The sequence below is a fragment of the Chelonia mydas genome, chromosome 10 (genome assembly GCF_015237465.2).
Source record: "Chelonia mydas isolate rCheMyd1 chromosome 10, rCheMyd1.pri.v2, whole genome shotgun sequence".
Taxonomy (NCBI): domain Eukaryota; kingdom Metazoa; phylum Chordata; order Testudines; family Cheloniidae; genus Chelonia; species Chelonia mydas.
This window is the reverse complement of record NC_051250.2, coordinates 8,019,700-8,047,397: the sequence shown is the minus strand read 5'-3', so window position 1 is coordinate 8,047,397 and position 27,698 is coordinate 8,019,700. Positions and strand designations below refer to the sequence as shown.

Here is a 27,698-nt window from a genome sequence, read left to right as displayed (position 1 = left end):
AACAAAAAGATGGCCCCTGCACCAAAGAGCTCACAGTCTAACTGCAAACACTTTAGTTGGGTCAGAATAATCACCACCGGAAAAATAAAGTAACAATGAATGTGCTCAGCACAGCAAGTGGGTCCTTCTTTACCTGCTAAATCCATCCACCTCCTACTTGGGCTCAGTCTCCAAGCCAGCTCTAGCTGCAATTGCCTGCCAATTTCATACCATTTTTGAACTCTTCCACACCCTGTTCCTGACCTAAAAGGAGCAGTAACCAGACATTCCCCACAGCTATTAAAAAGCACCCTCCACCCCACCCTCCTGGCCAGTGATTGCCTTTCCAGAGCAAATGAGGGCTGAGGTAACTCATTTGAGCAGAAGGAGAAAAATGGGTTGGAGGTGGGAAATAGTCTAGTAGTATTAATGGCAATGTGTGGGCTGTTGGGCACGTCCAAGACTTCCTTTTTATCTTCTAGGTCAGTGTCACTGCGTCCTCCTCAGTTCATTTCTAAATGCTATTCATATGACGTGACATGTAATCTGTGCCCCTCTGAAGTGTGCAGAGGGGAAGTAAGTGGGTAACAGATATGACAACAGGGCATTCTTGACTCATTTTGAGAAGCCTGGGGTCAGAGCTGTATCATTTCAGACTTCCGACAATGGCTGGGAGTCCATGGATTCTCTTTGCTCTCAACCCCCGGTCTGTTTTAAGACAATGTCTCTTTACTATTAACTTGTGTAAAATGCTGTTTTAACCAGTTAACCAGATTGACTTGCTGGCTGTACGTTTGCTTTGGAGACATCTAGCCTCAAGCATGAGGGTCGAAAGTACCTCTGAACTCGAATAGTGCAGTTTCATCATAGTGCAGTATGGAAGTTTCTTTTGTTAGCTGCAGTGGACAGTGCTGAAGAGTGTCTCTCCAGGCTGGTTTTCAAAGACAAATCTGAAACTTCAAGAGTTTCTTAAAACTAAGCCCACCTGAGCCTGTAGTTTCATTGTGGGTGAAAGTGCATCGGAAGATACTAGCATAGGAACCAGGCAGAGTCATTCCCTTGCGTTGCATTCTTTGGAAATGTGCACATACGGGTTTTGGTGGGGCACAGGTAGGGAGGAACCTTTTTGTTGTAAATGCTCCAAGGAAATCCTCTGCTGTTATACCCACTCTAAATGGTGGCAGTCTTCATGCATGCAGCTCCAGTGTTAGGATACCGCTTTAATTTTAGTTGGCTGCAGTGAACGCCCCATACGAGGGCTTTATGGCTCTCTTCACTGCATCTTCGTAGGAAGCTAAGTAGCTTGACACATCAAAGCTTGCTGAACACAAATGTACTTAGCTAAGCTAAGGACAAATGTGGGGGTGCTGTCCCTTTAAGGGGCAAGATCAGGGCAGAGGAAGGAGGGGCTGGTCAAGCTGAAGGTGAATTCAACAGCACGGGTGCAATTACTGGGAAATGGCACTACTGGAGGCTCTGTTATCAGCAGGGTTTTGAGTGATGCCTCCCGGACCCTCCGGGCCAGAATTATCCTGTGGGAATCACATTCCATGGAGTTGGCTTATTGCCATTTTATTTGTTTTAATTCTAATCTGCATGTACAAGACTGGCATGTATGCATTTCTATTGAATAATCCAGGACTTTATTATAGGTTGTCCGTAGAAGCTTGGACATACGTTTCCTTTCCCTACTAACTTTACCCTTTCCTGCTTGACAAGTATACATCTCCCCCATCCCACTCCCCTCTAACTCGGCACTAGAGGGCCATTGCTTCCTTTGATTTACTTTCTTGTTTGAGCATTCGGCATCATCGGTGACCTTTGCAGTAGCATGCACAGCTCTTGTGCTGCTGCTGGCCCAGCGGGGGAAGCATAAGAGCACATGGTCTCAGAGTCCAGGACTACAGTGTTGATCACAATTCCAGGGGCCAGTGTTTTCAGTCCAGAAAGTGGCATGGAGAAGTTCCTGGGTGAGCCTTTGCCAAGCTCGGAAAAACCTGAAAGGTGTTACCAAACCCCTCCCAGATGGTCATGTGCTTCTCTGTGCTTCCTCTTCTGTCACTGCTGAATCTCCACCTCCTTCTCCATGCCTTTCTGAAGCTACATCCCAGAATCACTGTGATGGTGACCAGTTGCAATATTGCAATGAACACATGCCTGTGGCTCATTAAATGAATTGGGTGGAAGGATCATGATGGTTAGAAAGAGCGCTTCACGGGGGGATGGGGTGAGGACTGGATGGCTCCGAAGGGGTGTACTGTTCAAAGTCTGCCCGTGGGGTTAATGATTATAAAGTTAGCACTTGAGGGCTGCTGTTTGGCCTCAGTCCTGTTCCTAGTGGACAAGTGCCCACATCCCAGTACTGCCATTGGCCACTTTGTTGGCGGCCTCAGCAGAGGCCAAGTCCCGAGTGAGCAGCATAGAGAGAGCTCTTGTTGCTAGCAGGGTGTGTTTGACGGGGGAGTGGGCTTCCCAAGCCAACGCTGCGGCACAATGGCGAGGGGACAGTGTGGGGAAGTTTGCACTGTTACCCTATGCTGCCCCACTCTGTTGAGAAACTAAAGGGCTTTGCGTCCTCGGGCTGCCAGTTGGCACCTTCCATCAGCACTAAATTCATACACAGAGTTCAAGGGAAAAGGAGAGCAGTAGCTCCTGGTCAAAGTCCAGATACCATGAGGAGCTTCAATGATGGTGGGAGAGGGATGCCCAGGAACACACATGGCATTTCAATGGGCTTCGGTCATCTCCCTGTGGCAGTGGCTCCTTCGGCATAAGTGCAATCATGGGCTGCATCTCTGTTGTGGGCTGAGGGATGTTTTTTTTCCTCCTCTATCCTAACAGCTCCTTGCCAGAAGAGAAAAGCAAAACCAGCTCTTCCTTTGAGACCTGTCCAAAGCCAAGTGAGAAGCAGGACTCGGACCAAGCTGAGGTGGATCCTGAGCAGAAACGGAGCCGTGCCCGGGAGCGCAGGAGAGAGGGGCGCTCCAAAACCTTTGACTGGGCCGAGTTCCGCCCCATTCAGCAAGCCTTGGCGCAGGAGAGGGCCCTCGCTGCAGAGTCCTCGAAGAGCAGCTCCACGGCCTTCCCCAGGGAACCCAGCGCTCCGGACGCAGACCCCGGGGAGCTGGAACGGGAGCGGGCTCGGCGGAGAGAGGAGAGGCGCAAGCGCTTTGAGATGATCGATGCTGTTGATGGGGCAGGCCCAGATGACATGTTGAGGATGGAGGTGGACAGGATCCCAGGCCTGCCCATCGCAGGGGAGGCGAAGCCACAGAATGTTCATGTGGAGATCGAGCAGCGATGGCACCAGGTGGAGACGACCCCACTACGTGAGGAGAAGCAAATCCCCATCATGCCCCTGCACCTGGCCCAACCGGATGACCGAGACGACGGGATCCACAAGCAGCAGCTAACCTCACTGCTGGAGAAGGAGGTAAAATGAGAGGAGTAGGGAGCAAGTCAGGGCTTTGGCTCCAAGGGGCTGCTTGAGCTGCCTCAGCCTGTATGGTGATGGGCCTTCACGTTACACCAAAGTGGGTAGCAGCTGGTCCATTCAGTCACAGGCTGAATTTATTGCTGCATTAAGAGCAAAGGGGATAAGTGGATGCTATAGGGCCCCTTTGGGGAAATACAGGGACCAGGCCCATGACCTGGCATTCCCATTTTCTTCCGATTTGATTGGCTCTTCCCTGCTTCTGCATCTCCTGGAAGGACAATTATTGCAATGGGGGTCCTTTGGCATCTTTTTCTAGTCAAGCCAGACCAGAGGCTGTAGTGGTTGTTTATTAACAAGCCTTCCACTGTGATCTGAGCAGGATCTGAACCCAGTTCAAGTATATTAATGCTGTCTGAAATCAGGCTTCAACTTCTGAACCTATAATTGTGAGTGTGATTTTGTGTGTGCACGTGCGCACAACAGCTCTGCCGACCTGCACACCTTGTAAGTGTGCAAAGCTGGTTCTGCTTGTCCGTCACGCACAATGAGCAATCTCATGTTGTTGCCATAAATGAGCTAGGAAAGGAGGGGTAGGAAGCTCAACTTACTTGGAAGAGGCCCAAGTCTGGCATAACATGGGTTGGTTGCTGCAGGTCAGAATGAAGGTGCATTAGCAGAGCTGTGGTTGGGGGAAGGAGAGCTTGCCTGGGTTATGCCTGGCTCCTGCCAGTGCTGTTAGTCCCCCATTTCAGCGAACTTCAAAAATTAAACAAATTCACAACGTTGGGGTTTTCTGTGTTTGGTCTGAGAGAGGGGGGTGTTGTCAAATTAAATAAAGCCCAAATCTCAGCAGGAAGAGAGGAGATCGCTCCATGCTAAATGCTTTTGAATCACTTTCTTCCGTGCTTCTTCAACCACCCCTTTGGGTTCTGTCTTTGTCCATTTCCAACAGTTGGAGCAGAGCCAGAAGGAGGCATCAGACCTCCTCGAGCAGAACCGGGTCCTGCAGGGCCAACTGAAGGTGGCACTGGGCCGGGAGCAGAGTGCCAGGGAAGGCTACGTGTTGCAGGTAGGAGAGTGAGAGAGGGAGAAATCTCCATCTTTCGCTGCAACTGCAAACCTGTTGGGCTTCAGTCCAGGGTGCTCATGAGTGCATCCAGCGTGGAGCAGAAATGTGCAAACCCTATTGTGCCCCAAGAGACTTTGGCCCCTCTTAAATGCTGCCATCATCCTTTCCCGGCTTCATAAAGAGCATTTCTTTAATAATTCCTTTACTGTTCCAATGGTCTGGGTTCTGGTGGAGAGGAACTCGTCCCCCTAGGGCATCCATATCTGTGTAGAGACAGAAGATATGATGGCCAGCAAGGTTTCACTAAAGGAAAATGAGCCCCAGAGGCATAGTGGAAACAACCTTGACAAAGTTCACTTTGATATCAGTGTCGATGTGTGCACACACCCCCATCTCCTGTCCTGTGCATTCAGGGCTGTGAATTCTGCTCTGGCCACATGGCCTTTCTTATGGACTTCTGTGGTGGCTTTTGGCTGTATTAAAGGCTGGTGGCTCTGAAAGGCCTGGAATTGTGCTTTGGAGTGGTTAGGAAAGGAGAGAGGAGCAGCTACTCTCTTCCTCTCCACTCTTTTATAGGCTCTTAGATACGGCAAAGAAGACTCCTGCCGTGCTCCAAAAGGAGGGGCAAAGCTTATGGAGCTGCAGCAGGCTGGCTCAGCAAGAATTTCTTCTTGTTCTCTGGTCTAGGTAGCATTTCAGCTGCTGACTTTTACTTGGTCAAACCTGCTGTGGAACAAGGTGGCTAGTGGCTGTGCTAGGGGCAGGAGGGGTGGAGGGGCTGGGTTTGGCATCCAAGGCTATGCCCACTTCCTGGGCTAGAAGCACTGGGGAGGTAGCATGCTTAGCCCAAGGGGGGCAAGAAGCACCATGTGTGCTCAGTCAGTCACCCCGCTGGAGGAGGAAGGTTGATCTGTTAGTATTTGTATGGTGGGATGGCCCAGAGGCCCCAGTTAGGATCCAGGGTCCATGCTGTATGAACATATAGGAAGATACAGTCCCTGCCCCAGGAGCTTACAATCCAAGCAGTGTTTGTCCGGGAGGATGGAGTCACAGTCTGGGATTTCTGGGGAGGGAGGAATTCCCTAGGTTCTGAAATGAGAGTGGAGATTCTTCCAAGAGGAAACAAAATGGGCCTAGCAAAGTAGCCAGCTATGCTGCAGAGGAAGCACCCTAAGCTTCCAAGAGGGAAGAGCTTCTCTTAACCTGCTGCTGCCAGCTCTCTGCCAGACTTGGGAGCTCTACCTAGCCCCCTTAAATTGGAAAACTAGCTGGCAAGAAAAAGGGCTTGTGAGGGTGGAGAGGGATGAAGTTCTTGGATGGGCTGACCCGGGGGAGGGGAGAAGAAAGCTAGACAATTCCTGTGTTTATTAGCAAATTCCCAAACGTTCATTGGACTTGCCACTTCATGATCTGCAGCTGTAGCTTCATGTTCTTAGACTGTGTTTGATCTTCTGTTATGGCAGCAACTCATGTTGGCTACAAGCCCTGGGCAGGATCCCACATTTCCACAACAACAGACCACCTGCGGCTTCCCTAGGGCGAAGGCATCTTGCCACCCTTAAACCGGAGCCCAGCAAAAAGTAGACCAGCACAAAATTGGCTACCAAAACCTGCTCCACCATGCTTGACATTCTGAGTTGGCCTTAGTGCCTTTGAAGTTAGGAATAAGAGCAAGAATCAAAGTCCCTAGTAGGTGGGCGCAAATCAGCTCTCATACAATACCAACCAACCCACTTTTTCATCTAAAACTAAATTGAATCTTGTTGAGAGTCTGAGAATGTCTGTCTTCCCCCTCCCCACCTTTGATGGCTGCCTTTGCATTTCCTAATTCTGGTAGACAAATTCCAGAGCCAAAATTCCATGTGAGAATTGAGTATTTCTAGTCCAGCAAGAAACCATTAGTATCTGAGAGAGGGATCCTGTTCCCTGTTAACCATCGGAACAATTTACCAAGGGTCATGGTAGGTGCTCCATCACTGGCAATTTTTAAATCACGATTGGCTGTTTTTCTTAAAGTTATGCTCTGGAATTATATTAGAGACGTTCTCTGGCCTGTGATGTACGGGAGGTCAGACAAGAAGATTGCAAACCTTCTGGCCTTGGAATTTATGAATCTTTGAGAGTTCCAGCACTACTCTGCAGACCCAGAAAGTCTGGATAAACTTTAGGGTACTTACCTGAACAGAGTTTCTGTATTTTTTTGAGGTCTTGCCCACCCCCAGTCCTTATCCTTTTACAGATCCCTTTCATGGGCATTAACACTGTTGGTTCTGGCAGCAAACACTCTGCACATTTCTTAATAATAACGACGCTGCTGAACAAGAACCGGTACTGACGCATGCACCTTGCACTGAAGCCCTTTTTGAGCTCTTGTAACCCCTCTGACGTTTCTTGCTGTTAAGCTTAGTCACAACTGAAATATCTTGAACCCTTTGCATTCTAACAGGTGGTAAAGCGCTAGCGCTCACTCTCTCTTTTAGATACCTGGAATGTCTTCCAGCTCTGGTGAGGGAGGGGGTCACTTTACTAACCTGCCCTGGGTGGATATTCTTGCATGTTTTTGGTGTTAAGCATGACTTTAATGTAACATAACTGAGTGTCACATCTGTGGGCTTTCCCTACCAGCAAACAGAATACAGCAAGGCAGGCCAAATTTCTAGGCTTAACGCTGTGCTTCTCTTGCCTTTTCCTGTTTGTGTATTTCTTTTAAAGATATATAATTTCTGTCGACTTATGCATGACTCTCTTTGTGAGTTTTCTCTTTGCATGCTACACTGCTTTGGTTTGAATCTCACAAAGGTTTGTTTGTTTTTATTTTACGTTCTCATCGTACCTGTTTTTCCCTTTCACTTGTCTTTTTTTACAGGTAGAGAGATTAGATCCTCCCCACTCTTAAGATTTAGTAATAATATTTTTTTTAAAAGATGAGCAGCCAGATGAAGAAGCCTGTTTAGCCATTACAGAAATGACATCACTATGGCAGCCATCTCCTCTTCCTGTGGCTTGGCAGGAAGTGATGTCATTTACTTTCAACCTCACTTCCTGTTGTTGTTTTTGTTCTGAAGGACTTTGTTATCTGGAATTGTGCACTTTTTGTTTCACAACAAACTAAAACAAACACACACACCAAATTGAGCAGCTCCTCTCTCCCCAACCTGTTCCTTTCCCTCCCTGTCATCCTCACTCCCTTCCAGTCTTTTGTCTCTGTTTTATTTTACTAGTGTTTCCTTTTCCATTGTTTTAGTTTTGTTTGACTTGTTTCTCATAGACTGTTACCTTAGAGATGTTTCAATGTTACCATCTGTATTTTCTGTTAATCAGAAGCAGATATTGCCCCCTTTTAAAAAAACAAAACAAAAAAACAAAACAAAACAAAAAAAGGTGGTTTAAAAGAAAAATTGAACCAAGAACAGAAACCTTCCAAAATTGGAGCATATGGGTAGCAGCCAAAACAATCCAAGGAGCTTTCCCATGGTCAGACCTGGCCAAAGGTGTGACACTCAGAACTGAGACCCAAGTACTACTAATCTAGTATTTAATCAATTTTTTTAAGACCGAGGTGGCAGCCTCACCATCGGGTGCCTGGCAGAGGCTCCATAAAGTCAATCAAGACCTCCAAAGTGAGCTGGAAGCCCAGTGCCAGCGTCAGGAGCTGATCAATCAGCAGATCCAGTCACTGAAACGTAGCTATGGTGAGGCAAAGGATGTGATCCGGCATCATGAAGCCGAGATTCAGAGCCTGCAGGCAAGGCTCAGTAATGCTGCGGCTGAGCTGTCCATCAAAGAGCAAACTCTGGCCAAGCTGAGGAGTGACTTAAAGAGTGAGAAGGAGAAAGCCAAAGAGCAGCTGGAGGAGTGGCAGCACAGTGAGACCACTCTGAGCTCCCAGTTAAAAGCCAGTGAGCAAAAGCTGAAGAGTGCAGAGGCGCTGCTGCTGGAAAAGACACAGGAGCTGAGGGATCTTGAAATGCAACAGGCATTGCAAAGGGACCACCAGAAAGAAGTGCAGAGGCTCCAGGACAGGATTGCAGACCTGAGCAGGCAGCTGAACGCTAGTGAACAGGCTCGGATCCTAATGGAGGAGAAGTTGCAGAAGAATTATGAGGCTTTGTTGGAAAGCTGTGAGAAGGAAAAGCAGGTTTTAATACAGAGTCTGAAGGAGGTGGAGGATAAGGCCAGCGAGTACGAGAATCAGCTTCAAAACAATGAGCAGCAGATGGAAATTCTTCAGAAAGAGAAACTGAATGCAAAATTTGAAGGTAGCGAGATTGTCCACCAGCTAGAGGAGCAACTGGAGATGAAGGAGGCCAGCATCCAGAAGCTTGCTGAGGATATCAAGGAACTTGAAGGGGAGAGAGATCAGATCAAATGTAGGTTCCAAGAGCTGATGAATCAGGTTGAAGAGTCAGATAACGAAGTTGCCAAGCTGCAATCAAAGTTGAAAATGGAGGAGACCAACTATGATAAGCTGGAGCAATTGTATGAGAAAGTATCAGATCAGTTCCAGAGCGTGCAGAAGGTGCTGGAAGAAAAAGAGGAAGAACTGAGACACGTTAAGGAAATGCACTTGAGAATGGTTGAAAAGAAAGATCAAGACCTCAACGAGGCTTTGGTTAAAATGGCTGCTTTGGGCAGCAGTTTAGAGGAAACAGAAGTAAGGTTACAGGCCAAAGAAGAGGTTTTAAAGAAGTTAGCTAATGTGGACTCAGTACCGTGTGCTAAAGATATGGAGGACTTCTGCACTAATCTTGAGGCTGATGAAAGTCACATTCCAGACATGCCAGCTCCTGAGGGGCTTCCAGGTTTGAATTATGCACTAAAGGAGGAGGATGCTGAAGGTCCTGAGACCAGCCAGAGTCTGGCTGGTGAGCATACCATGTTGAATGCCGAAGAACTTAGGTCTCTGTTGAAGTCTGCAGAGCTTCAAGACAGAGAGCCACAGCAGAAAGCCTTAGTGAAGCCTGATATAGGAACCCTAGGTGCCAAAAGGCAAAGAATCCGCTTCTCGAACATCCAGTGCCAAAAATACATCCATTCAGATGGGTTGGAGAAAAATTGGACTAGTAGCACGTCTTCAGACACAAGCCAGGACAGATCACTGTCCGAGGAAAGCATGTCATCAGAACCAGTTCTTGGTTACCCAGCCTCAGGAACCAGTGACTCTGAGACTTATCTCTCAATCATCCATTCCCTGGAAACCAAACTTTACATCACGGAGGAAAAGCTCAAAGATGTGTCCATGAAGCTTGAAAGCCAGCAAGGTCATAACCAGGAGACTCTGATAGCCCTCCACCATCAGTGGGCCAGCACAGAGTCCCAGCTTAGAGAACAGCTCCAAGCTAGCTTATCTGAAGTTGGTGCTCTGGTTTCACAGCTGGAAAATGAGAGACAGGAAAAGTTCAGAATGATAAAAAATCATGTCAATGAGCTGGGAGACTTCCAAGTGAAAAATGATCAAACCCTGATCTGCTTAGAAAAATGCAGAGAACAGCTAAGGGCTTTACCCAAATCTGACCAGGAGAAAGAGAGAGATTGGTTTCTTACCACTCTGTCCAGCATGGAAACCACCTTGTCAAATGCAGTCCAGGTCTTGCAAGGGACACCCATCTCCTCTGATTATCAGCAGAGCGAAAGCTGTGTGGCTCAAACTCCACCTGCCGAAGGGAGTTTGCAGGAGGAACAGAAACTCGTTTCCCAGCAGCAGCAAGTTGAAATGTCTGATGGAGACCAGTTAAGATTGCTTTCTGAGAGGATAGCATTTGAAGCCTCCCTGATCAACCAAATAGCAGAATCTTTGAAAAATGCAAGCTCGGAGATTTCCCAGAGTCTCAGAGAGATTCATGAGACAGCTGAGGTGGTTTTTTTAGAGCCGGCAAATGTGTCACATACAGCAATTGCCTTGGCCAACATCTTATCTAAGAAGCTGCTACTGGAAGGTGAATTTTGGAGCCAGGTGGAAGAATTGAGAAAGCACTTGGGCACCAGAGAAGAGGAGGTAGAAAGCAAAACAGAAGCAGCTAGTTTTAGTTTTCCCCAATGCCTTGTCCAAACAGTAGCAGATGCTACATTGATCAGGGCAGAACTTGGTTTTGTGGCACAGAAGATGCGAGAGTCTTTTCATCAGAGGTTAAAAACAATTGAAGAAGACCTTCACAATACCAAAACAGCTCTCCAGCAACATAAATGCATGTTGGAGGAAATCATCAAAGCATATAGGACCTCTGAATTTGACAGGGTTATGCATCAAATTTCTGAAGCACTTGAAATCCAAAAAGATGCTTCAGAAAGAACCCAAACCTCTTGGGATAGGAGTCACCTCAAGGTAATGCCATGTCAAGATTCAGCCAAGATGATACAGGCCCATGGTTTGCCAGACCATAGTAGTGAAGCTCTTGTTGCCATTCAAGAAGACCTTGCCCAACAACTCACAGAAAAAGCAAATGTTCTTAAAGAAATATCTGTTGCCTTATTATCCTTGTCCCCTGAGGAAGCCATACGCGATTGCCAGAAGCTCCTAAAAATTTCTCAGTGTCTTTCATATCATACGTGCATGGGAGATCTTGAGCGCTATTCATCATTGTTAGTTCAAGATGCAATTATCCAGGCTCAGGTTTGTTATGGGGCTTTCAAAGTTAAACTCGAGTATGAAAGGAAGCTAAAGTTTTACAAAGAGTCCTTGCAAAACATGGATGCTCTGTGTCAAGAGCGTGTAAAGACAGTGTCTGCCCTTCGTGAGGAGTACGAAGACCTGCTTCGAAAGCAGCAGAGTGAATATGATGAGATGATAGCCATCATTGAAAGGGAGAATGTAGACCTTAAGGCAAAAGTCTCTCAGCTGGACAATCAGCGGAGGCTCTTGGAGGAAGAAGAGCACAAACACAGCAAAAACTTATTTGAGTTGCAAGGCAGGTATGAGGAGGAGATGCAAAATGTGATTGAGCAGTTGACTAGGACGGAGGACACTCTGAAGGCAGAGAGAACAGAGGGCCTAAATCAACTTGATGCCGTCATCCGAGATAAGCAAAACATGGAGAGGTATCACCTTGAGCAAATGCAAATGTTGGAGGACAAATTCCAGGCCAACGTAAAGGAACTGCAAATCATCCACAACGAGGAACTGCATACTTTGCAGGAGCATTACAACCAGAACCTGCTGCGCTTACAAGAAACACTAGACAATTACCAGAGGCAGCACCCAGAAGCCTTGCCTTCCAAAGGGTCTGAAACCAGTGACGGGAATGAATGGGCAACAGATCAGCCCGAGGGCGGGATGCTGGTCTCCGAGAGCGAGTTAAACTCCGTGCACGGTTTGAGAGAGCGCATTCAAGAGCTGGAGGCCCAAATGAATGCCATGAGGGACGAGCTGGAGAACAAGCACGTGGAGGGGAATGCTTCAGCACTGAGGGAAAAATATCAGAAAGACTTTGAGAACCTGAAGGTTTTGAATACATTTAATTTTACCCCATAACCCTTCCTTCCTATCAATGCAATGTTCCAGTTTGTTCGGAGGCCCTTCTCGTACATATGGTTCCCCACACAGGGACAACACTCCCCATAAGACCTAAGATAGTTAAGAGAAACCAAACCAATTAAAATGACCTGTAAAGTCTCTCTCAACGCACGTTAGTTTTCTCCATGCTTCCCTTCTCTGTACTGGGATGCATTCTAAATGTGTTGCTTAGTGCTTCTAGTCCCTTGTACCTGGCTGTTTAAAAAGGCTCAGGCACAATGAGAGAGAATTATTTGATTGGGAACGGTGGCAGAGGCTGCTGGTCATTTAGTGGTGGGAGTCGGGGTCCAAAATGGCTGTAATAATGTCACGCTGCAACCAAGCTTCCTCCAAACACGAACATTGCAGTGTTTTCCTCATGGCTGAGTCATACATTCTGTGCAAAGCAGCTTCCCAGAGCTCTTTCCCGGTCTGATCAAACTTCAAGCCCAACTCCCTTGCCTTCAGAGCCCTAATGCAAAATGTAAACATATACTCTCAAAACGTATGTTTGTGGGAGGAGGGGAGAATCTGTCTGGTTAAAAGAGGACAAGTTTTATAGACAAAAAATTAATACTAATCTCGGCTCTATGTGGCTAACAGGGAAATCCAGTGTTGCTGTTTTTTCCAGCAGTTTTTTACGTGACAAACAGTGCACAGTTGTTGGAGCCGGAAGTAGGTGCAGAAACAAAGTTTGAAGGAACAGGAGCAATGGCCACAAAATGCATTTACACACGATGCTCTACCATTCAGAGCTGGCTATCAAAGCAGAACCTGGCATTACAGCTTCTAAAGACTGTTGTTTTTTGAACTTGAGACCATTTCCAGCTGGGAGCTGGTTCTGTAGCAGTGAAATATGGACTTGCTAACAGCGCTCGAGCTGATTTCCAGGTTGAATATGGAGTGTAGGTACCAAAAGGTCAGCCAATCCAGACTGCAATCAAGGACCCAGGGTTCATGGGCAGAGAAGCAAGTCAGACAGAGGTGCTTGCACGGGAGCAATAATCCTTCAGAGTCAGCAGAGAGATTTTAAAGTGACGAGAGAGCCTGAGTCTAGCAGGAGCGTTATTGAACCGTGCAATCTGCAAGGCTTGGAAGTAAGGGATGGGGCTAGGGTTTATGCCAGTTTCTGGATACATAGAATTTTTAGCCTGGGAAGAATGGTAAATCTACCCAAGTTCCTCTTCCTTTTCCTGAGACAAACCCCTCATTCGGCAGGAGGTGCTGGATAGATTGGAGCGTTAAGGACAGGAACCGCATTTCTTAAACACACAGGTCCTAGGATATCTGTTGCCATGACTTCCACAGACAGCTCCAAACTCCAGTTACTCTTTGAGAGGAAAATCCCTTCCTAAACTCTTACCCAACTTCTCCCTCAGCCCAGTCACTGCCACGGTTACTCTGTCCTTGAAAACTAAAAAGACCTTGGAATCAGTGTCCCAGGCAACATGCCATTTTCCAAATAGGGTCCAAGAGGAAGAGCGTTCTTGCTTTATAAACAATTCCCTTTATTGTGCATCCCACAGTGGCCTTTTTGCTGCTTCCAAACTCGCTCGAAAAGCCATTAGACCTCACTGCCTCAGCTGTTTTCAAACTGAGACTCCCTATTGGAGACTGCTGGAAACCTGCAGTTTGCCAGATGGCAAAACAATGGAGCAGTAACCTTTGGCAGACCTGTGCTGAGGAAGGACAGAGAGAGATCTCTAGATCTCCCTCCCTCTCGCCTTCCCTCACTTGTATGAACTGAGGGGACAGAAACAAAAATATCAAATTAATCTTGGTTACTAGGAAGCTAACCCAGGCACTTTCCAAAACTCTCTTTAATACGCACATTAAAATAGCATTAAAATACTTTTCTCCTTTCCTTTGCATACTCTGGAACTTTACGACCCTCACTAATTTCTCGGATTTACAGCAATGCGTTTACAATAAACTAAATACTGTACCTACCAACCAATGTTATTAAGAAGCACTTGCCAATTTTCCTCCCTGTGTTATGCCTGTAGATAAGAATTCTAGCATAACAAAGCTACCTCACCCTGATGCTCAGTCAGCCAAGTCCAGATAGGTTATGGCACTGGGTTATTAGCAAGAAACAAGGTTGAGAAAAGGAAAAATGCCTCGGGATAAAAAAGCAAGTCAAAGAATGAAATCCAGACCTAGAATTCACACTGATCACATAGCATTAGACGATGAACAGGGGACTCTTAAGAATAAGAATCAGTAGGGCTCAGTGGGTAACACTCTCACCTCTGGAGTCACATGTTGAGTCCTACATGAGGACGTAGGCTCATAACTAGTGCTGATGCTACAGGATAAGCTCGGCAGGAGCCATTAAACTTTAGCCACTGAAGACAATCCAGGTTAAAGTTTAAGCTCCTCTCGTCAGTGCTGGCATTCAGTAAACCAGACTCTGATGACCCAGGCTGTATATCTGAGTGCATAGAGCAGAGAGAAACTGGCAATGCAGGGTTGGATTTGTGGGGTAGAAGTTGCAGGGGGGGCGGGGGGTCAGTTCACAACCCTTAAATTCTGCTTTGGATTCATTCTGACCTCAAACTTAACTGAAACAGTTAAGTTTCTGTGGCTCCCACCAAACACACTGGTGTAAAATCAAGAAGAGCTCCAGTGAGGTCAAGGTAGCTGAGTGACACCAGTCTCCAACTGGCATAAATAGGAGGAGAATCTGACCCGTGACTCAACCCCCGTTTGCCAAGTGGTTCATGGAGTATGATGGGACCATTTGGCTAGTTTAGCTCTAGTGTCAGGTTTGTAACACAGCCCTGAATACAGGCACGTTTCAGAACTCACTAGCAGAGTTTTCTAGTTCTCATCACCAAGCTTTGTCTACATAGGTCCTGCCCAGGATCTGATGCACTTTGAAGCTCCTGGAATCTCAGTTGCATTCTCTCCTGCTTGGTTTCCTGGAGTATGGGTCTGGCAAACCATTTGTTGCTGTGTGGAGAACTGAAACTGTAATTCCCAGTTGCTTTGCCTTCTGATTCGTTTTCAGAGCTCTCTTCCCAAGTGGGGTGCCAGGAGGAGCAGATTAGAGGAGCTATCTGGCTTCTGAAATGGAAGGGAAATCTTTGAGCCAGGGTGGGCCTACAAAGTGACCTACTGAGAGCGGAAACAGGGCTGGCTCCTGCACAGGGGAGCCAAGTACTGCATGTATTATTTCTTCTGTAGCTGATGGCCTGGCACAGGGAATATGGCACCTTCATGAAATAAAGAAAAATCTAAGCAGGAGCCATGCAACTCATGACTCAGCCATCTGTGCCCAGTGGGAGCTGGTGGCTAGAGATGCTGAGGATCAGGGCTGTCGGCTTCTCCTCTGACCCGACAAACGCAGGAAAGAGGCCGTGTAGATTGGAGTTTGGTTCCTGAGATGGACAAGCACAGGGAGGCTCCATGGCTACAGCCCTGACATGTGGGTTGTGGTTCTGTTGGATCTCACCAGGGCCTGGTCAGCAGTTGGCTGGTGCTCCTAAGAGCAGCACCTATGTTCTGCAGAGGAAAATTCTGGTGATGCAGTGGGTGAAGGTCTGCCCTTTGAGTCAGTACAGAATCGAGGTTCTGGTGCTGGGATGCAGGAGGTGCCATCATTTAGATGAGAGCCAAAATTCAAGACCTCACTGTTTGTGATTATTATAAATCCCATAACACTTTCCCCAAGAGATGGCCCCATTGTCCCAGCCTAACTCCAACTCTGGTAACTAATTCTAGCACCCTGAATTCCTCAGACAGTTTCAACTGAATGTGGTATTCGTTCATCTTCACCTCCTGTCCTAAACTATAATACAGTGTTGCTGTTAAACAGCTACATTCCACCCCAGAGGTGGCTGCATTTCAGTGGTGGTTGCATGCCCCTTCTGTAGCCTGCACTGGAGATTAGGGGTTTGAAAAGAGACTTGAAAGCACAAATTTAATTGCTTTTGAAAGTGAGGAACTGGTAATCTGGTAAGAGCCCATCATGTTGCGACTCCAGCCTATGCAAACTCGCCAGTAATCCCTTTCTCTTCCCAAATAGATCATTGTCACTGCAGCTCAAACATGCCCTGCAGCCGTTGTCCTGGACCTCGCACATGGCCCTGCTAATGACTCTCCAGCATACCAACTGGTACTCCAGCCCTGGGCCCCTACACGCCCCTGCCAATGCATCTGAGTCTTGGTCCGCAGAACACCTTTGCGCTTGCCATCACATGCCACTGCCATACAGAGGCTGTCACTCAGGCTGAGCATCAGAAGTTTGGGATGGGAGAACATGGGAAAGATTCCTGGAGTTCAGTAGATTTGCTGGAGGCTGCTGTTCTGGGTGTGTGAAGTTGTCCCTCGTGCAGAGAGCAATGAGTGGTACAAAGGAGGTAAAGGGGTTTGAGGGGAGTGTGAGGAACTAGGTGGGGGCTAGGAGGGAATGAACTCCAGCACAGGCTGGGGGAGATGGTGCAGGACCTGAAGGGTGAGAGCAAGGCTCTGGAAGTAGATGCAGTAGAAGACAGGGAGCTCCCAAAGGGACGGTAGGGATGCATCCTTATTACATACATTTTCCTTCCCCCATTTAGGGCCTGATGCCAACGCCACTGAAGTCCATGCTAGTCTTTCCATTCACTCCAGTGGGCTTTGGATCAGGCCCTTAGAGCAGTCTCGAAAATGGAACTCCCCCTCCCCCTTGGACAGCTGTTGGGCCACTCCTTGCCTAATAGAGTTAGAGATGGCAAAGACCCCCTAGATCTGCCAGCCCCTGCCCCCTGGCTAGGGCAGAGCTAGTCCCTACTACGCGCTTACTTATCCATTGTCTGTGTGTCCATTTGCTGGCTGATCCACATTGTGTTCCCCTCTCAGGCTGTTGGGGCAGTGTGTGTGTTCACTGCAGGCACCTTGCCTGAGAGGGCATCACTCCAGACCGTGTTAGGAAGGTAAATTCCAGCTCCCCTTCCATTTTGCAGGCGACATGTGAACGAGGGTTCGCTGCCATGGAAGAGACACATCAGAAGAAGATTGAGGATCTGCAGAGGCAGCACCAGCGGGAACTGGAGAAACTGCGGGAGGAGAAAGATCGCCTGCTAGCAGAAGAAACAGCCGCTACCATCTCGGGTAAGGGCCCAGCAGAGCAGTTGCTCCACTGATGTGTGTGACCTGAGGGGGAGGGGAAGGTTCCCTCAGCTGTGTGCATGAGGAAAGGGGGTGTGGATGGAGCACTCGCCACAAGGCAGGGTGGACAGAAAGTTTTGCACAATCAGTGAAGAGCCCAGGGGCTAGTTTCCAGTCTGACAGTGGGAGATCAGGGTGGGTGGAGGGAGCACGGGCTGTGGAGTATAATTGCGGGAGGGTGCGAGGTCTCTGCGGCACAGTTGGGTGAGGGGCGAGGGCAGATGGGGCAGGGTTTCGGGGTGGCGGGGGGGTGATTGATGGAGAGCCACCTCCCATCTCTTGTCCTGTTCTGATGTTCCTCTCCTTGGCGATAATGTAGCCCAGCCAGTTTTTCGCTCCATCTGAGAGAGGCGTTACTTACTGCTGGGGCTAATTTATTACCGATTCCACAGTGACTTCATTCTTCAGTGCCCAGGAGAATTCAAAATGCCCAAGCCCAGGCCTTGTGCATTCAGAGTCCCATAACTCAAAAAATAAACTGAATCAGGCAATTGTTGAACTTCTATTAAAAAGCAAGATTTGCAGAAGCCCTTTCACTGCTTTATGGCCAGTGCCATGTAATAAAGTGATTGTGAAGCAGGGAAATTACTCACCAAGGTGACTCACATTTTGGGGGAAGGTGGGGGGGAACTTTGAACCAAGTGGTAAATGCATCACCTCCTGCAGAGCATTAATCCTCTTTCTGTCCTGTGCAGCCATCGAAGCCATGAAGAACGCCCACCGCGAGGAGCTGGAGAGGGAGCTGGAGAAGACCCAGCGCTCCCAGATCAGCAGCGTCAACTCGGATATTGAGGCCCTCAGGAAGCAGTACTTGTACGTTTCTCTCTCCTCCTCCCTCGCCCCCCCCCCCACCTTCACCCTGCACTATGTGCTGCTAATGCTCTAAATTAGCTTGACTCACAGGACACATTTTTACTCCCTTTGGAAGTGAGGCACTGAGAGAGACCTGTTGTTATAGAGGGTGATGTGGCAGCTCCACTCAGTGCCCCTCCATCCTAACCTGTGCCCTGCCCCGGACCTCCACACCACTCTGCCAGTGCGCCTCAATCCTGACCTGCAGCCCCCTGCCATCCCTGTTGTGTAGGCTCCCAGAAATCTTTAAATTTTCAGTCTCCAGATACCTGTATCTGCAGTATTCTCTGTGTTACAGTTAACGTAGTGTGCAGATGCATGGTGGTGTTTTCCCTGCCGCTGGAACTTTGTTATTGCTCAGTCAAATCTGTTCGCACAAGGCAAAAGCACTAGCCTTCAGTGAGGACCAAATGTGTGTTAGCAGGGGAGTTGGAGGAACAGCTAAGCTGCTTTAGCAGGCTTCCTGCCCATGTATAACACATCTGTGCTCAACCCTGTCCACCCACACATACTCTTTCCATCTAAGCTGAGAACAAGCACGGTAGCTTTCAGCCCAAAGAGTAATTTTTAAGTGATCAACGGAAGTGCCTGAAAGGTTGACGTCCCTCCATTGCAGGTGCCTGAGGTCCCTTCTGGTGCAGGGGCAGGGGTTTCAGGAGAGAAGGAGGCTAGCTGGCCACCTGGTATTCTTCCAAAAGCAGAGTGTCTCCCTCACCCCCCAAGCAGATGTCCTGCTAACCTTGGTCTGTGAGGTGCCCCCTTAATCGGTGGAAAGCTGTGTACACGGCCCCAGCCCATCTGTCTCTTGGCTTGGCCCCTCTGCAGGGAGGAGCTGCAGTCGGTCCAGCGGGAACTGGAAGTCCTTTCGGAGCAGTACTCCCAGAAGTGCTTGGAGAACGCTCACTTGGCCCAGGCCCTGGAGGCTGAGAGGCAGGCCCTCCGCCAGTGCCAGCGAGAAAACCAGGAGCTCAACGCACACAATCAGGTGAGGCACCAGCTGCCCCAGAGCTCCTTGCCTGGCCACTCAGGTTTCAGTGGGATTTTCTGGGGCCGTGGGTGGCTTCTCCTATGGGAAGAGAAGTTGGAGGCAAGGCCAGCCAGCTGAACTCCACTGGCTGTGCCTGCTCTGCTGTCCTGGCCCTAGGTAATAACATTAAAGCAATGCTAAAAGCAAGCTAGCACCATGGTAGCCCTCAGGACCTGCACGGTGTCTGCATTCCTCCAGCTGTCTCCCCATGCATTCAGCCCCATCTGAACTATACAGCATTGCATAGGGGGAGCCCCACAGAGGGAGCCTTGCAAGCAACTGGGGACAAAGCCACCCACTGCAGCATTGGATTGGGAAATCTTGTATCCCCTCTGCTCACTCAGTGACTCTCTCCTCTTCCCAGGAGCTGAATAACCGCCTGGCTGTGGAGATCACACGGTTACGGACTGGGGAGGGAGGGGGAGAGGCTGCTGGCTCGCCTCTAACGCAGGGCAAGGATGCCTATGAGTTAGAGGTAAGTGCCCTGCCCCCTTTACTACTAGCATATGGAGAGGACAGGGAGGTAGCCACAGAGAAGCTGGTCTCTGATGACCAACAGGATTGCAGATGGTCCCAGCTGTAGATGGGCAAGGAGCACCACGTAGTGTAGGCCCTGACCCCCACCTGGTTCATGAGTGCATCCAGGGCACAGCCCGGGTGCTCACAAGAAAATGGCCTGGCAGTGGGCTAGGAAGAGGGGAGAATGGTGGTCAGAATTATGGTAAAACCACGCACAGTGTGGTCTGAGAATGAGACTGAGCCAGCAACTGCTGGATTCTAATCCCACTTCTTCCTCTGGTTCCTCTGCTAGCCTTAGAAACGTCATCTAACTTCTACCCTCAATTTTCCAGCCCTACTGTGGGGATAATGCTTATGATGCATTGGGGCTCGGTTTTGATAGAGGCATGTGAAATGTGTTGATGTGAGCATGTGCGAGCGCACCTCATTGTCAGCGCAGACCCCAGGCTCAGCTTTCTCTCCACAAGTGGGCACCGTCTTTGAACTGCCCCAAAGAACAGTCTGGTCTGAACTATCATAGAATCACAGGACTGGAAGGGACCTCAAGAGGTCATCTAGTCCAGTCCCCAGCACTCAAGGCAGGACTAAGTATTATCTAGACCATCCCTGACAGGTGTTTGTCTAACCTACTCTTAAAAATCCCCATTGATGGAGATTCCACAGCCTCCCTAGTCCATTTATTCTGGTGCTTAACCACCCTGACAGTTAGGAAGTTCTAAACCGCCCTTGCTGCAATTTAAGCCCATTGCTTCTTGTCCTGTCCTCAGAGGTTAAAGAGAACAATTTTTCTCCCTCCTCCTTGTAACAACCTTTTTTGTACTTGACAACTGTTATGTTCACTCTGTCTTCTTTTCTCCAGACTAAACAAACCCAATTTTTTCAATCTTCTCTCATAGGTCTTGTTTTCTAGACCTTTAATCATTTTTGTTGCTTTTCTCTGGACTTTCTCCAGTTTGTGTATATCTTTCCTGAAATGTGGCTCCCAGAACTGGACACAATACTCTAGCTGAGGCCTAATCAGTGCGGAGTAGAGCCGAAGAATTACTACTTGTGTCTTGCTTATAACACTCCTGCTAATACATCCCAGAATGATGTTTGCTTTTTTTGCAACCGTGTTAACACTGTTGACTCATACTTAGCTTGTGATCCACTCTGACCCCCAGATCCCTTTCCGCAGTACTCCTTCCTAGGCAGTCATTTCCCATTTTGTATGCGTGCAAACTGATTGTTCCTTCCAAAGTGGAGTACTTTGCATTTGTCCATATTGAATTTCATCCTGTTTACTTCAGATCATTTCTCCACTTTGTCCAGACCATTTTGAATTTTAATCCTATCCTCCAAAGCACTTGCAACCCCTCCCAGCTTGGTATCGTCCGCAAACTTTATAAGTGTACTCTCTATGCCATTATCTAAATCATTGATGAAGATATTGAAGAGAACTGGATGCAGAACTGATCCCCATGGGACCCCACTTGTTATGCCCTTTAAGCTTGACTGTGAACTACTGATAACTACTCTTTGGGAACAGTTTTTCAACCAGTTTTGCACCCACCCAATAGTAAGTCCATCTAAGTTGTATTTCCCCGGTTTGTTTATGAGAAGATCATGCGAGACAGTATCAACAGCCTTGCTAAAGTCAAGCTATACCACACCTACTGCTTCCCCCCCATCCACAAGGCTTGTTATGCTGTCAAAGAAAGCTGCTAGATTGGTTTGACACGATTTGTTCTTAGCAAATCCATGCTGATTGTTACTTATGACCTTCTTACTCAGTTATTACCTGGCCAGGCTCAATGGGCTCCTCATTACACCTGAAGCTGTGGCTTGCTGTCTGTCTCTAGAGTGTGTGTGCGCTCGCCCCCGTGTTACTGAGTGAAAATGCCTGGTCCCTTTTTCCCTACAGGTCCTATTGCGGGTCAAGGAATCAGAAATCCAGTACCTGAAGCAGGAGATCAGCTCCCTCAAGGATGAGTTGCAAACGGCACTGAGGGTAATGTCTGGGGCAGGGCCATCTCTGAACGTGCACAGAGAGAGACCTCTGTCCTGTATGGGTTTGCTCATTTTCAGGGGGGCTAACTAACTTATTTTAAGAGTTGAATCAGCATTTAAACATTGATCTGCCTTAATTAACACAGCCACTTACTGTTTGTGCATTATCGTCTTTGTGCTGCAAATGAAGCATCTGGTAGCATCAAACCAGGATTCGCTTTGGTCTCTTCCTGGAAAGACGTTACCTTAAATGTTTTTGTCCTGGTTTTCTGTGACCTCAGATTTTAAAGGCCCGGTGTTACAAACACACAAACCCTGCGAATGAGCCGATCACAATTGCTTTAGGTGGTTAATTTGCCAAGGCAAGTTCTCAGCATTTTAATTCCATGCCATTTCCCTGATGTAACAGAAAGCCACAAACAATAAATTCTGTAACAAACGAGCTGGTGTACATGTGCAGCACTGCTCTCTACTGGATGGAATCTGAACTGCCCAGCTATGTCTTCTAGATCCTAAAAAGCTGTTAGCCAAAGGAAACTCTCCTTTAGCACAGGTGGATTGGCAGTAAGTGTGCTTTTACCAGGGTGATCTGAGTTCTCCCCTGCTGTCCCCAAGAAGCTCTCTGTGGGAGTGCTGAGAGTTCCTGGGTCTGTCCCGTTTCCTGTCTTGCTGGGGTTTGCCACATCACCCTCGAGTAAGCACACAAACTTTCTGGTTCCGTGTGTCTGTCTCACTCTGTGACAACCCTGCGGGTTTTCCTTGTTCCTTTCCCAGGATAAGAAATACGCCAGTGACAAGTACAAAGACATCTATACAGAGTTGAGCATCGTGAAGGCCAAGGCAGATTGCGACATCAGCAGGTTGAAAGAGCAGCTGAAGGCAGCCACAGAAGCACTGGGCGAGAAATCCCCCGAGAATACCACTGTGTCGGGATATGGTCAGTCCCTCTGCTGTGCTGAGCAGCCTCGTTCCCTTCCCCAACACATGGAGCAGGTGGTAACGGCTGTAGTGTGATGGAGCCTAGAGGAGCGAGGGCAGGTCATGGTAGGGTCCTGCAGGAGCTCCAATATATCCACTGTGAATGCTGGGGGATTCAAACAAACAGGGCTGTATTCCTCCCTCCTGTCGCACCACTTCATTTATTGGAGTAACACCAGGGAGGAAGACGGCCCAGGTTGTGCGCAAGGTGAAACTGGAGCATGGGCTGCCTGGCTCAGATTGTTCATAAGGTTGGGAGCTGTTCACCTTCAGGTGGTCTCGTGAAATGTGGCCCAGGTTGGTAGTGATTAGAAGATACCTTCTACAAGAGCTGTTGGGTGGCCTGTCAGAGTTGGCATGCAGGGCAGGATCTCAGTCTAGTTCCTTAATAACAGGCAGGTGTCCTCATTGCAGCCTCTTTCCCATTCCAGACTCTCCCTGTCCCCCATCCCCTTGCAGAGGCCAAGGATTGAATGTGCCTGGAGCCTGAACTCCTCTCTCACCCTTAGTGGTGCTTCCTCCTTCCAGCTTAGGGATGGGAAGCTTCCACTGGGTCTTTAGAAATCACTTGTGCCCCAGTCACCCAGGGATGTCCCTTGCATCCTGGGGCCTCTTGCCTCACGCAGTAACTGGGTGAGAGGCCATGTTTCGCTTGTGCTGTCCCTGTGGCTCTGTAGGGCCCTGCCTGCCCTCTTCTGAGTCACCTTCAGGGAAGCTTTGCCCAGACTGAGCCTGCACGGCTCCCTGGCGGCATTGCCCCGCTGCTGACCGACATGTCCCCAACCTCTGCTCTCCCTTGTGAGAGGGTCAGAACTCTGCAATCATAGGGCTGTAAGCAGCAGGCTCACGCTGCTCCCTTTGCTCTCCCCAGATATCATGAAATCAAAAAGCAACCCCGACTTCTTGAAGAAAGACAGATCCAGTGTTAGCAGGCAACTAAGGAATATCAGGTCAAAGGTGAGTGTGTTTCTCTCTGCCCAGGTGATGCAAATGCCCCACATAGCTCTCTAGCGGGGGTTTCTGGGAGGACTGCCCAAGGAACAGAGGAAACTGAGGCTGATTGGCAGGGAGATGAGGCAGGAGGATTTTCCCATCCTTACTGCTGGTCTTTGTGTTTGCGTCAGCGTGTAGTCCCAGAAGGAGGTATCGCCCTGCCCAGAGCTGTTGCTGATTGAACAGTCACCCTTGTATTGGCCAGGCCATTGGAAGACCAGTTACATGGGTATAGTGGCAAGTCAGCCTCATCCCCCTCCCACTCACAACACGATTGCAGGAGAGTGGTCATGATGGGGTTAATTGAGTTACCCGGAGTATTATGGGATGGCATCATGCTCTCCTCTGCCCCCTTACTTCCTATTCAGTCAGTGGGTGTTTCCCCCCACTCTGCTGTGACAATAAAGCAGCAAGTTCCCAGCCTGCAGTGCTCTGTAGAGACTTGTTTTTGTTGCAGTGAGTGGTCTCTTTGCAGAGCTGGTCCCCTGGCCTCTTCCAGAGGCCCTGTGCTGCTGCAATCTAGGTGTGACACTGACATGCATAGCTACTGGAGTTGCTATCTGAAAAGAGAGAGGGAGTTTGCCCTGATTCTCAGGCATTTCCCAGGAGGATCCCCTCCGGCACTGACTCCCCATTTTTGTGGTGAGGTTTGGCAGTGAAGTAACTGGTGTAAGCGTGCCTAGATACCACTGTGATGGGTACCTTGAGGATAATACAGTGTAATTCACTGCAGCCTCTTTAGTCTGTATGGGGAACGGGGCTAGTTCTTACCTAACATTTTCTTTTACCTGGGGAGATTGGGGCTGATGGCCCAGTGGTTCTCAGTGCTTTAAAGCCTGGCCATGCTGTACTTGTTGCACATCCCAAATCCAGTTATTGTGGTCACATGTCCCCAGTGTATGGCCTGCCAGCGGTCGGGATTCCACCCTTCAGGGCATTAATCCTCTCCATGGGGCCACAGGCACGCTGCTTGAATGGGAAGGGCAAAAGAGAACTTCCTCAATCAGCCTAGGCTTAGTGTACTGGGCAATCACACAGAAGAGCTCTCTCAGCATAGACCAGACTTGCTTCCCTTCTCACTACTGATATCCTTCTCACTCGTGCGGATATTGGGCTGCTGTAGACAGAGTGAGAAGCCAGGCCAAGCATTTTAGCTCCATCTTCTCCTAACAGGGGGAGCCAAGACTCATTGCCCAAGCACTCCAAGGCTGCCATTTCAGCCGGTGGTGGTGACTAAGCTGCTAGAATGAAATGTACAGGTGCCCCCACTGTGGACACTATACAGGCTTGCACGTGCAAAACCCTGTGCTTGTGCACGCTAGGCCCAGTGTGTGTGCACGGATCCCCCTCTCATATGTGCAGGGAGTGCCTTTGCATACCGAAAGGTGCAGCTGAGGTGATTCGTTTGCAAACCAGCTCTTGAGGGTCTGATGATCAGTTTCCCTTCCCCACTTCACCTCAGTTTGCATATTTTGTCATCCCCTCTGTGTCTGTGTCCATGTTTATTTGGTGTGCTTGGGGGAGGGAGGAAGAGGGCAGTGTGGAAGGTGCAGATGGGCACACTGTCTGCTTGTCCCGCTAAGGAGGGGACGGAGGGGCTGGGGCTGTGGAACCATCAATGCAATTAGGATTTATGTGCTTCTTGTTTTCTGTTTGTTTTTTTTTCTTTATTTTGCTTTTTCCTCTGACAGTCCGTTATTGAGCAGGTCTCATGGGATAACTGAAATGAACCAGAGTCCAGGTTCCCTGTCACGTAGGTAATCAAACCAGCACCCACCAAACAATGCAGCTCCCCGAGGGGGCGGCGGCCCACTTTGCATGTCCTGCTCACTCCTCCATGGCAAACGAGAACCTTCTCTTAATTATTGATTTGAAATTGCTCTTTGGGGTGGGGGAGCAGATTATCCTAAAACAAAATCAACCAGTGTCGCTCTTCCCTGGGGAATTTGGCTTTCTCCCCCACCCACTCTCCCCCACCCTCACTGGCACGGAGGTCCGTCACTGGGAGGGTGTGCACACCTCTTGGGCACACTGTGTCGGGGGTGTGGGACACCGAGTGTGCATGCTTAATGACTGTGCATGCCTCACACTAAACTCACTTCGACATGCAGCCCTTGCAGGAAGAAGGGAACCTGGGTTTCAGTCGTGTCAGGCTGGGGCTGGGCGAAGTCTAGGAACTCTCCCTTACCACTGAAGAGTAGCTAAAAGTGACGGAAAGGAGGAGGCCAGTGGATCTACCCTGAATCTCCCACCAGGGTGGCAGCGCAGACAGCACTGCCCTGTGTTTACGTTACCCATCACTGCCACTTCCTTAAACGAACTGTACCTGAGCACAGGAGTTTCCTAAGGCGGAGCATCCTCTTCCTCCTGCTGCCCAGCAGTGCTCCAGCTACCCAGTGGTTGTGATACTACAGTTCATCACCTCATTCACAACTGTCCTATCACAGACACTGCCTTGTGGCTTCCAAAATCATCTGGTAGTAGGAGGCAGCTGATGACAGAGGGGGCTGTTCCAGTTAGTATATCTTGGGTAACCAGCAGCAACAAGAAAGTGGGATAGTCTCTGGGAGGAAATGGGATTGGTTTCCAGTGGGGTTAATGGGAGAGGGTTTGAAAAGGCTGATCAAGGAATTCTGTGGGCTGGTGGAAATTTTGAATGAGAGTGTCTTTATTACAAACTGAACTCTGCACTAAGGTATCAGGATAAGTGATCTCAGAGACTCCCTTACTGAGCAAGGGGTTTGCTCAGCTTTCTACTCTTGGCAGTACAGTCTAATGCAGTACGGTGTCTTGATCTATAAAGAGAAGAGAGAATTCAAAGGTCCAAGTTGGAATTTAAAGGGACTCTGTTAATTTGAATAGGCTCAATATTTGACCTACTTTCTGATAGTCAGTAGGTAGAGACCGACCTGAATTTTGAGTTTCTTTTCTGTCAGCTAAAAAGAGAGCAAAAACGCTATTTAAACTGGTGTAAAAATCCCAGTTCCTGCTCTTCATTGATAATGGATTTACGTTTCTCTCAGTCTGAACAGTGAAACCAGTAGAAATGCAATGGTCACTGCAGTGTCTTCACAATATCACAGCCATCCTATCCACACTGGGTTTGGCAACCTCAACCTCCCACAATAGCCACTTGTTAACCAAAACTTGGCTTTGGGGCCTACATGACTTAACATTGTCCTTTTAGTCTTCTGATACGACAACCAAGGGACTTAAAAGAAAATGAGAACATTGCAGCCAGCTACCTGACAGGATCTGTGTATAAAGCTCCGTGTCTTGCAGAGCTGCCGTGTATTGTTTTGTAGAGCAAATATCAGACGCTGATGTTATCGTGCAGAGGACGTAAAGTGAACTGCCTCACAGATGACTCTGCTGCCTGCAAATTGCCAAACACGATGGCCGATTGGCTGCCTGTTTTTGATCAGCTGGGCACATCCTGTCTCAGAGCAGGGAAAGCAGTCGTCGCCCCCCTGAGATGGCAGCAGGTTTTATGGTCTGCACCTATGCAGTGCACAGACATTGCATGCTTGATCCTGGGAAAGCGGTCTGCTAAGGTGGAGTATCCATTAGCCCCCATCAGCCCCATGGCATCAGCCTTGAGATGGGACATATAGTGCACCTATGGCCTTGACCTAGTGTCTGTGGTCAGGTCTGCTCCATACCAAATGCAGTAAGCATGGGGATTCCACCATACGATTGCGGGGTGGGGATTAGCAGTAAATCATGCAGCCACTTGTGTCCTTCTCCCTCAGACTCCATGTGGGCTGGAGGGGCCTGACTCCCAAATGACAGTGTTGAGGGCTAGATAGATGGAAGTTGCTTTCACTTCTGAGTCTTTCACTTCTGAAGACATGGGTTTAAAATCTGGATTGGGTCATGAGTTTGGTCCCTTGCTAGAAACTATAGGAAACATGTAATGAGATCCACAGTCCAGCTCAGGGGCTTACTAGGCAGTGTGTGCTTGGAAAAAGGTTCCCAGCCTAGGTTAACTGAGGGTAGAGTGAGATTGTCACTCAGAGTTGTGCGGACAAATGTTTGGAGCCACAACCACCCAAAATGGACTCTTAATGAGCCCCGAAGGAGAACCAGTGTGCTGGTCCCTCTGAGCGCTGTAGTAATTGCTGTCAGCAGAACCAAGGTGTGCTGCTTTGGCTCTTCTGAAAGCCAAGGGCCTGTTCCTAAAACTGCCCTGGTGCTCTGTATACTGCAAGCTGCA

At 48.7% G+C, this 27,698-nt stretch overlaps 1 protein-coding gene across 7 annotated transcripts in view; it reads left to right on the top strand.

Moving 5' to 3' along the window:
- Nucleotides 1-27,698, top strand: part of LOC102941049 (myosin phosphatase Rho interacting protein) — a 171,835-nt gene that overhangs the window by 135,402 nt on the left and 8,735 nt on the right. For 5 of the 7 annotated variants that reach the window (XM_043523615.1, XM_037910287.2, XM_043523617.1 and 2 more), the window contains 10 exons: nucleotides 2,821-3,412; nucleotides 4,368-4,484; nucleotides 8,038-11,922; nucleotides 16,920-17,067; nucleotides 17,820-17,937; nucleotides 18,802-18,961; nucleotides 19,368-19,478; nucleotides 21,426-21,512; nucleotides 22,286-22,448; nucleotides 23,361-23,446. In XM_043523615.1, coding sequence (XP_043379550.1) covers nucleotides 2,821-3,412; nucleotides 4,368-4,484; nucleotides 8,038-11,922; nucleotides 16,920-17,067; nucleotides 17,820-17,937; nucleotides 18,802-18,961; nucleotides 19,368-19,478; nucleotides 21,426-21,512; nucleotides 22,286-22,448; nucleotides 23,361-23,446 — 5,467 coding nt within the window. Of the gene's footprint in view, nucleotides 1-2,820; nucleotides 3,413-4,367; nucleotides 4,485-8,037; nucleotides 11,923-16,919; nucleotides 17,068-17,819; nucleotides 17,938-18,801; nucleotides 18,962-19,367; nucleotides 19,479-21,425; nucleotides 21,513-22,285; nucleotides 22,449-23,360; nucleotides 23,447-25,173; nucleotides 25,236-27,698 lie in introns of all 7 variants that reach the window. The other 2 variants (XM_043523618.1, XM_037910293.2) reach the window with 2 other exon arrangements.